The sequence below is a fragment of the Aethalodelphis obliquidens genome, unplaced genomic scaffold (genome assembly GCF_003676395.1).
Source record: "Aethalodelphis obliquidens isolate GAN/ISIS:26980383/991018 unplaced genomic scaffold, ASM367639v1 scaffold16, whole genome shotgun sequence".
In the NCBI taxonomy this organism is placed as follows: Eukaryota; Metazoa; Chordata; class Mammalia; order Artiodactyla; family Delphinidae; genus Aethalodelphis; species Aethalodelphis obliquidens.
In genome coordinates, this window is record NW_020837960.1 from 14,312,640 (window position 1) to 14,323,397 (window position 10,758).

The 10,758-nt window shown below is 42.6% G+C and overlaps 1 protein-coding gene across 1 annotated transcript in view; it reads left to right on the forward strand.

The window, feature by feature from the left end:
• Positions 1 to 10,373, forward strand: part of LRCH1 (leucine rich repeats and calponin homology domain containing 1) — a 200,131-nt gene extending 189,758 nt beyond the window's left edge. Inside the window, exon 20 of the mRNA XM_027116256.1 lies at positions 10,341 to 10,373. Within this exon, the coding sequence (XP_026972057.1) occupies positions 10,341 to 10,358 (18 nt within the window). The 3' untranslated portion in view covers positions 10,359 to 10,373. The remainder of the gene's footprint in view (positions 1 to 10,340) is intronic.
• The last annotated feature ends 385 nt before the right edge of the window (positions 10,374 to 10,758 follow it).

Consider the following 10,758-nt stretch of genomic DNA (forward strand, 5'->3'; position numbering starts at 1 on the left):
ATTGACTTCCCCGTCAGTTGCCATGGTGGAGTCCAGGTGTACATCAGGTGTCTCCACCTGTCCCTCGGCTGGCGGCTCCAGAAGTGTTTTCAAGGAAACCTGAATGTGGCGCATGTTGTGAAACCCCAGGGTCTGGTCCTCTCTCTCAGCTGCCTCCTGTGGAATCTGACCCTCAGGGAGTGAAGTGGCTTCCTGATTATACCTCCCATAAATCCGGGTCGGTGTTACCATTTTCCCCACACGTCCCGCCCACCTCTGGTAGAAGAGCAGCTGCTTTGAGGAAGTCAAGGGAAAACCGTGACATGTCGTTTCTGCCTTCTCGTCCTAACCCACACAGAGCGCACAAGACTCGAGACTCACAGCCTGAGCAGGGACAGCAGAGACCAGTGTCAGGGCCTCTACGTTTAAGACCCGTATCTACGGAGTCAGGAAGAGCTATGCCTTGCCTGTGATGTTCTGACTAAAAGTGCTTCAACTGTGCCCACCTCCGAGAGCTTAGCCCTCTTGGTCTCTCGCGCATTACAGAAGTCCAGTGCTTCACAGACACTTTGCATTGTAAGTTGGCTGGAGCAACTGGGAATGTGTGAAGGACAAGGGAAGGGATGGCAGCGGGAGTACTGGGGGAGCCTGGCAGGGGCATGTTTGCATTAGGGTCACCCGTGCAGCTCAGCCATATGGCATAGGCCACAGCTGGGGACTGTCCCAGAGACTGAATTCTAGCCAACAGCTGCATCTGGGGACTTCCTAGTTCTTCCTGAGTGAACCTGAGAGATGGGGCAGCAGTGACCCCAGTGGGACTGGTTATCTAATCTTCCATCTTCCACTGGCAGTCAGCTGGCAGACATCAGGTCCCGTTGAGGGTGTGTGTGTGTATGCAGGATTTCACTCTAAAGAACTCTCTCTACTCCCCACACTCACATGCTAATGGGCCACCTTAATGGCCAATATGTATTGAGTGGTTACTGTGAGTCAAGTGTTTCTTCTGAACTATAAGCTCCATTAAAACAAGGCTGCTTCTCTATTTGGTTCTCTGCTGATTCTCCCTCCATTGCTTAGAAAGCACTTATCATGTAGTAGGCATTGGAGACGTGCCAGTTAGAGGAGGTAATGAACTTTACATACATTATCTCAAAAAGCTCTTACCAAAATGCAATAAGGAAGGGACTTGTAGTAGACACCCGTGGGGTTGCCGCCTAAGACCACGTGCTTCTAGGAACTAACCCTGCATCCTATACCATGAGGTTTTGTATGGGTTTGTTTGTTGTTTGTTTGGGCTGCACTGCGTGGCATGCAGGATCTTAGTTCCCCAGCGAGGGATTGAACCTGTGGCCCCTGCGGTGGGAGCGCAGAGCCCCAACCACTGTACCGCCGGGGCATTCTCTATGTGGTTCTTTTTTAAAATTATTATTTATTTATTTATTTTTGGCTGCATTGGGTCTTCGTTGCTGCGCGCGGGCTTTCTGTAGTTGCGGCGAGTGGGGGCCACTCTTTGTTGCGGTGCGCGGGCTTCTCATTGCTGTGGCTTCTCTTGTTGCGGAGCACGGGCTCCAGGTGCATGGGCTTCAGTAGTTGTGGCACATGGACTCAGTAGTTGCGGCTCTCGGGCTCTAGAGCACAGGCTCAGTAGTTGTGGCGCACAGGCTTAGTTGCTCCGTGGCGTGTGGGATCTTCCCGGACCAGGGCTTGAACCCGTGTCCCCTGCATTGGCAGGTGGATGCTTAACCACTGTGCCACCAGGGAAGTCCCTCTCTATGTGGTTCTTAACTGATGCTGCCCACCCGGCTGAGGAGCAGCCCTCCTGTTCACAATTGACCAGTAAGTCTCTTGCAGGATTTTAATTCTTTCCTGGTGACTGAAGACAGAAGGCATAAAACCTGGAAAACACCTAGAGGATAAAAATGACATGCAGGGAGAAGTAGCAGAGAAAACTCTGCTGTTTGCATTCTTGGATCCAGTAGTAAAGGATCCTGTATTTCTGAAGCTTAGGTAGTCCAACCTTCCGTGAGTGCTTCCAAGAGGCTGTGACTTTGCATCAAATCAACTTGAGCTGGGCTTCTATCACTTCTAATCTAAGAGTGCAAATTAACAAGGAGAAACTGAGACTCAGAGTATTCAAGTCACTCGTTCAAGGTCACAGCAGGTGAGAGAGCAAGGCGGAGTCAAGTTCAGCTATGTCAGGCCTATGTCCTTTTCACCATGCAGAAGGGCTTCCCAGCAGAGCTAACCCAGGTGAAGTTTCTAGAGTTAGAAGAAAAGAAAGTCGACAATACTTAAGATGTTTGGAGATACAAAAGAAAGCATATTTATATAATAAAACCTGTTAAGCTGAGCTCGTTGGGACCAGTTCAGATGCTAAGTAAGACAGGTCAAGGTCTGAGCAAAAAGTGCAGGAAAAAAAAGAGATTTACAAGACAAGCACAGTGAGAGGAAGCACTCCTCACTTTGATGTGAGGTCCAGGAAGAAGCCTCTAGTTTCCTTGCCATTTTTGTCTCCCAATTTAATAAAACATCGCTGTAATTTTTTTTTAATTTGGGAACTTTTCTTTCTGTTTATCAAAGTGATACATGTTCATCATAGAAACTTGGGAAAGTATAAAGAGGTAGGGGAAAATCACCAGTAATCCCACCTTAAAGGAACTGTTAAACTTTTGAAATATTTTCTTTGAGATATTGCTATGTATTTTTACACAGTACAACTTTATATACTGGCCTTTTTCTCCCCCTTGTTAATGGTAGAGCATACGCATTTTTCCAGGACAGTACTGTTTGCTGAAAGAAATTGTGAGCACTAAGCCATTAATAGGATATTTTAGAGGCTTCCTCTAGAAGCACCTAGAAGAATGTCTAGTTCCTAGAAGCATGTGGTATTAGGTGGGCAATACCTAAAAGAAGCAGACATTCCCTGAGATAAGGGTAAGAGCCCTTAGGTCTTCGGTGATAGGGAGCCGGGGGTGGGGGGTGGGGGTGCATGGAGGTGGGAATGGGGAAGTACCATCAGGAAGAGGTGGCCAGTAGGGGGTGCATTCTGGAATGTGGCCACTAAGGGTGATGAGACCAAAGGAATGGGAGGCAGTTACCTGGAGAAAGTCCATCTTACTACTATTCTCTGTGCTTTTCAAACGCTGGATTTGAAGGTCAATTGGTAGCAACAACACTCATGAAAAAAAGTGGCTGAGGATTTGCGGCGGGGCAGTCATTGGTATTTCTGCAGGATCAAATGGGGTAGGGTGGGGTAGGATTGGGGAGGAAAAGTGGGTAGGGGTAGGCTGCCTGCTTTCCCCAGTGATTAGACCTGCCAAAGTAAATAAAATTGAGTACTTGGCCAATAAACGCTCCCGAACAACTATTGCTTTTCTTTGAGAAGTAAAAGAAAGTATTTGATCTCTTGGAATTTGATCCCCACATAAATATCTGCTATAGTCACAAGAGCTGGGGGCTGGGGACAGAGGAGAAGACGCCTTTGCTGCCTGAGCAAGGCTCCGCGCAGCCTCTGTTGAGCATGGCGTGTGTTAGGTGTGTGTTAAGCGAAAACACCGCTACATATTCTTGTTGCTTAACTGGATACAACTCTGCTTGGAAGTTAAGGTTGACTTTGTGTCCTTTGGCTCTTTTCCTACTTTTTGATTCACTTCTTCGAATTGCTGTCTAACATCTCCTTCAGTCTGCTCTCAGCTTGTCTCTTCATTTACAGGGAAAATGGAGGCCATCAGATGTGAACTGTCAAATCATTTCCTGTCTTGGAGGAAAAAAATGACCCCTCACCCTTCCAAGGTTAAACACCCACTCCGCAACTGCAGGGGATTTTGTGTGATTGTCTCTCTCTGTCTCTGTCTCTCCTCCCTCCTCCCTCCCGTCTTCTCCAACCTCTCCTCTCCATCTATCGTGATTCAGCCACAAGTTCAAGCCTTACCAGCCCTTAAGAAACACTTCCCTTGAGTTCACCTTTCTGCTCAAAAAACTGTCTAGTCTCTTGTCTTCCCAGACCCTTAGGGAATGTTCTTTGAACAGTAGTCTGTGAACAATCCTGGCGTGCATGCTCCATGAGTCCAGGAGTCTGTGTTTTGTTTACTGCCCTATCCTTGAGGCCTGGACAGTGCCTGATATATAATAGGTGCTTGATAAGTATTTGTGGAACAAATGAACAAATGCCTTCACTTTCCATTCATTTTCCCTTCTATCCTCACCACTCCATTGAAAACACTCATAATAACGTCATGGGTCCCATCCCAATGACCAGATCCAGTGGCCTCTTTTCAGTCCTTGTTCTAGTTGATCCTCCTGTAGAATTTGGGATGGTTGAGCCCTTGATGCTTGAAACCCAAGCTTTCTCTTCTGATGCTATTTTTCTGTCTCAGAGTGGGTTTTTTTCCCCCATTTTCTTCATAGTCTCCACTTTCTGTTCTTTTTTTCTTTCTTTCTTTAAGGAGGAATGCTTGGCACTCTTCTGTCCATGCCAGAGATATCTGGTGGTGATCAACAGCGGCAATGATGTATAAATCTACATATCTTTACGATTCTAGATCCTGCTTCCTCTCTGACATCCAGAATGATGTGACTCTGGGTGTCTTCACTTGGATGTCCTTGTGAAGGTCATCCACTTGGAGGTTCTTCAAACTTAATGTATTTGAGATTGAACTCCCCCTCTACCTTCCCAAACCTCTTCTTTTTCTCATGTATTTCCTGATTCAGTGTTTTCACCACCTCCCCAGCCTCCCAGGCTAGACGCTGTAGGGTCATCACTGGTGTGTCCCTTTCAGTTGGTCACTAAACCATGTAGATCCAGAAACATCTCTCAGCCCCAGCACCCTCTCTTCATCCCTACCACCTTAGTGCCAGCCCTCATCCGCTCTCCCCGAGATGAGGCCCATCTGGTCTCCCTCATTTTTACTACCTTCCCCTTCGACCACAATAATGTGAATAAAGCACAAGTCTTAGCATGTCTCTTTCCTACTGGAAGCACCTTCAGTACCTCGCTATTACTTGTTCAACAGGTTTCAGTTCCATGGATGCCTTTCCAGCCTATTAACAATTTGCGGCTAACATCGTCTGGAGCAGCTCGGCCAGTCTTCCCCTACCCCCCAACCCTGCCGGGGTCTCTGATGTCTTTGTTCCCTGGGCTATGCTTGCTGTTTAGAATGTCCTCTCACCTCTTCTTGGCTTTGCAAAGCGCTACCCAGGCTTGAAGACCCAATGTTGTAGGCCCAACGCTTTTCATTTCGGTGACCTCTCCCCTCCCCCTCCACATGATTTCTTTCTCCTTGGCACTCCTGAAAAAAGAATCCATTCTGCTGTAGTTGAATGTTTGTTTCCTAATAAACCTCTTTTATCAAGTTCATATTAGACAAATACTAATTTCAGTGGGGAAAAGGGCCTAAGACCCACAATAATGTGTCTGTTCTCTTATAGAAAACTTAATAATCAGAGTAGTCACAGATCCAAGTGATGAAGAAAACTAAATACAATAGCTGATGCTTATTGAGCAGTTATGACCTGACTGGCCCTGTTCAGGGTTTGAACTGTAAGTCTCACAGCAACCCTATGAGGTAGCACCTACAATAATCCCTCAGCCTGGACTTTGTGCAATGAGCCAGTTCAGAACAACTGAATAAGGCTGGACTATTAGCAGGATTATTTTAGAATTTATATTTAAAAATCAAAATGATCATTCCAACAGCTGTGCACAGCTTCTCTGCTCTATGACCAAGACATGGGCTGCGTTATTCTACATTGAAGACAGGAAATTTCTATAGTCCGTCAGGTTTTCTTTATATATAACCAAAAACAAGAGTTATTTGCTATTTATTCTGGAAAACTTTTTTTTACTGTGTGGTCTGCTGTGCTTCTCCTAATCAAAACACTGGGTGGCAGTGTTTTTACTGAAATGATTTTAGAAGAAAACCAAAAGGACTAAGTTTTAGTCTTTTGAGAATAACAATCCTGTTTATCCAGCAATGACCAAAAAGGCAATACACCTTCAATCCATCACCTGAACAACCTGTGCTCAATATTACAACTCTGCATGCAGGGGTTAAACACACGTGCATGCGTGCACACAGACACATCCCTAGCTAGATTTCAGAAAGTTTTCTGAAATACCATCTTGATAAATTAAAAAAAAAAAAGTCTCCTGTCTCACTCAGTTCTCACCTCTAAGCCTCATTTTCCATTCATATTTGAATTTGTCCAACAAACCCAATAAGATGAAAATGTTATTTGACTGGTTGAATGCATACTGTTATCATCCCAAAGAGGAAGTGCTAGGATTCTCTTCTTCACCCCTACTATCACTCATTAAGCATCACCAGTGGCGGGAGACTGACACCTGGTGCCAAAGAGACGAGAAGGAAATGGGAAATTCATTGCTCTTGGATTGGAGTCCTGGACTCAGGCCAAACACTACAAGGATCTAGATTCCTTTTATTATCTTTGAAGACCAAAAGGACATTTTCTCTGGATTGGCCAGGGCTACTAAAAGATGTGAAGAAGTTTATGAGCTATGTTTTCCTGGAGGAAAATATTTTATTTCTACAGCCAAGCAGCCTGGGAACAGGCAAAGTACAAATTAATAGCACAGCAGATATTCTGTGTTGGTCCTCACAGACTCTTTTCTTTTACACACAAAGATGTGGTAGGGACCTTTGGGGGGTCTCACACTTGCCGCATGTATCCCCAGCCTATGAACTATTTCCGTATAATTGTATGTATTAACATACCACAGTGTTATGTATATTATAAAGCATGCCGAAAAATACACATCTTAGCAGGAGGGAATGAAATAAAAATTAACACAGGCAGAAGCTGTGTTACACTCCCGTGCACAGTCTTGTGCACTCTCCTGAGCACTCCTCGCTGTGGAGTCCACTGGCACTAAAGCACTGGTCACTAACATCTGGGTAGGAAGAGAGTGATTTCATACGGGCATCTTGCTATGCTCCACGGTCCTGTCAGTTAGAGGGTGAAGGGGCTCTTGTCTACGCCATTTTCAGATGAGGAATCAGCCTGATAAGGATGAAATAACTGATAAGCTGCCCAAGGTACCTACGGAGGAAAGACACATATCAGGTTTTCTCCTTCTGCAAGTATCGTTATAATAATTCTTTTTTTAAAGAGTGTTTTTGAATCATAACAAATTCTCAAGACTGTAAAGAAAGTAAGAAGCACAAAAATGTTGACACAGATTGGTGTAAGCACTGTTTTATCTTCTTGGCTTTCAACATTTATTAAACATTAATGTTTAAAATTCATGTGTTACAACTCAAAATATACATAAATAACTTGTTTGTGAAAATGATCTCATCCATCAAAAGTAAACCCACTTTGACTATCATCCAACGTGTATGTCCAACGTGGCCAAATACAAGACAACCTTGAACAGGAGGAAGCCTGCATTTTTCTGATGGGAATATGCAAAAAAAGTTGTTTGGCTAATTTGAAATATGTTTATGAACACTTCAATACAAAATTCGTGTCTATTTTTCACAGCTTAGTATGACACATATTAAAAATATTTTTAAAACATCAGCTTGGAATTTTTCCGCTGTAAGTTTTCAAGAAATAATTTTAACCAGACTCTTGCATCTTCAAAATTAGAGAACTCACAAGCCATCATGCATCACCTTCACATCTAAGTGGTTTCTAAGTGAGATACAACATTACTTGAATCTATAAATGATGTGGCCACTGGAAACTGTATCCTCTCAAATAAGCATCCTGGTATAACGTCAGGAATTTTTTCGTCTTCATGCAGTAGTATATCTATGATCTCCACATCATGATTACTTAATAGATTTTTAACATAAACTTCTCTAAAGTATAACACATATGAAAAAGTGTATAAATCTTAAGTATATGGCTTGATGAATTTTCAAAGTGAACACACCCATGCAACCAGTACCTAGATGAAGAGAGTGTCACTAGTCCCCTAAAGGACCTTGCATGCGACTCTCTAATCACCTCTGCCTAGGGCCCGCCCCTCCCCCTGCTATCCATAACCCCATCCTGACTTCTAACATCATGGATGAGTTTTGCCTGGCTTGGATCCTTATATGAAATGGTACAAAATGATTTATACAGTTTATGTTTTGTATTTGATTCTTCCACTCGAGATTGTGTTTGAGTCGTCCTCCGTGTTGCTGCATCTAGTTTTAGTGTGTTCATTAATGTGGACTATTCCACTGTATGAATACTCTGATTTTACCCATCCTCTTGTAGATGGGCATTTGGGTTGTTTCCAGATTCGGGCTATTAGGAGCAGTGTTGCTCTGAACATTGTCATGTAGGTTTTACATACACGTTTCTGTTGGGTAAGCCTCGGGTGGAATCATTAGGAAGGGCCATATGTTCGATCTCAGCAAACCCTGCCTGTTACACTCCCATTAGCAGGTCATCGTACAGCCAGGCCAACACTTGGGATTTCTGTTGTCTTAACTTTAGCCATTCAGGTAGGTTTTGTAGTAGCATTTTTTTGTTTCCATTTCCCTGATCCTATGAAGTTAAGCACATTTTCATGTATTTATTAGTCATACTTATGTCCTATTTTGTTAAGTACCTAGAATCTTTTGCCCATTCTTCTGTTGGTTTATCTTTTAAAAAATGAATTTATGGAGTTCTTTATATATTCTAGATACAAGTTCTTTCAGATACCTATATTGTAAGCACCTCCACCCACTTCATGGCTTGCCGCTACTAGTAATGGTGGCTTTACTGTATCGTATTGTTTCTTAAGGGGATCTTAATGAGGGTTTTACAACATTTATAGTGATCCAGGAAATCTGTCAATTCCTTTGCCTCTTTTTTTATCTGATTCTGTCAGGTGACTTTTGGAAGCAAACAAAACTAGTATTAGGAGTTCATTTGTAGGTTATTTGTTGTTTATTATAAAGTCATTGAGATGGTTCCTTATTATGTGAGAGACTGAGAATTTTTTTTGGTGGGGGAAACATCTTACAGGTATATATGAGAATTCATACCTCCCCAGGTCAGTATTTGTGGCACATAAAAGCAAGTTAAAATTTATTGGCTCCCTATATCTCCTCCATGGTCAATTCTGTATTGTAACTGAAGGCTTTTGTCTTTATTAGTTATCATTGGCTATATGTTAGCAATTATTTACTGAGTATTTAAATGTTTCTGCATTTACCCTGCAAAAAGGCAAAGCAACTCTTTTCTTATGATGGTGCGCCAACTTGGCAAGGTAATAGTTCCCAGTTATTCAATTAAACACTAATCTAGGTGTTACTATGAAGGGATTTTGCAGATATGATCAAAGTCCCTAATCAACTGAATTTAAATAAGGAAGATTATCCTGGATAATCTGGCGGGCCTTACTGTTAGAAGGCCTTAAAAGCAAGACTGAATGAGGCAGAGAGACAAGTTCCACCTGTGGACAACAGCTTCCGCCCAGCCCACAGAGTCTCATCCCGCTCTTGGGCTTCCCTTCCTGATGGCCTGTCTTTTGGATTTTGGACTTGCTTAGCCAGCCCTTACAATCACATAAGCCAAGTCCCTGTAAAAAAATCTCTTAACGTACATATCTACTACTAGTTCTGTTTCTTTGGTTAAATCCTCAACTAATACAAAGATCATAGGATCACACGACTGTTTTTCTTTACAAAGGAATTACCAACAACGTGCAAAAAATTTGTGAATTAAAAAATTTGTCTTGTTAGAGGACACAAGTCTGTTTAGACTTAGAACCATTTTGTGTGCAGCTCACTGTAGGGCTCAATCTTGACCAATATTTATTTTTATTTTTTAATATTTATTTAGTTGGTCTTAGTTGCAGCACGCGGGATCTTCGTTGCCGCGTCCAGGGTCTTCTAGTTGTGGCACGTGGGCTCTAGTTCCCTGACCAGGGATGGAACCTGGCTCCCCTGTATTGGGAGCGCAGAGTCTTAACCACTGGACCATCAGGGAAGTCCCTTGACTACTGATAATTTAAATAGTACGAATTAAAAAATTTTAGTACTAATTCACATTTACATAGTACTTATTTTATAACTTTAAGAACCTGATGTCTTCCTCAATTACCATGTAATACACATTCTTATTGAATGTTTAAAATGTATAACTTTTGTGCTCTTTTAACAGAAAAATATATTTCTTTTAAAACAACCAGGGGACTTCCCTGGCGGTCCAGTGATTAGGACACGGTGCTTTCACTGCTGAGGTCCCAGGTTCATTCCCTGGTCATTGGGAGTGTCCATTTAAGTTTTTAAGGAACACACTTTGGTATTTACGAGTTCTTGGCAAGCTCATCAAGCTAAATTTCTGCATGTAACTAAAGGAAAATATCTTCTACAGTAACATATGAAACAAGTTTCCTTATCTAACTATTTCAGATTGAATCTGGTATTTAATTCCTGTCTCTTGAGAGAGGTCCATAAACCAATGTCCACAAATCTATTTGACTCAACAGGTAAGAAAAGAAATATCATTGATTGGGCTCCGGAAATATGACTTCTAATCTTAGTTCTTGCACAAATAACTGTGTAATGATGGGGAATTCATTTAACCTTTCTGACCCTACTTGCTTATTCAACAACTAACAAATAGTTATTCAATTCAATGACTACTAGAAGCGCGCCAAGTGGCTGCTAGACACTAGGTGTGTAACAATGAACAGGAAGAAGACAGGCCACGCCTTCAGAGGCTTAAAGTCTGGAAAGGTGAGGAGTTTAGGCTAAACTACCTTTAAACTCTCTGTTCCAGAGTTAGCATTTAATGATTTCAATGGGATTATATTCATATTCTGTGTCC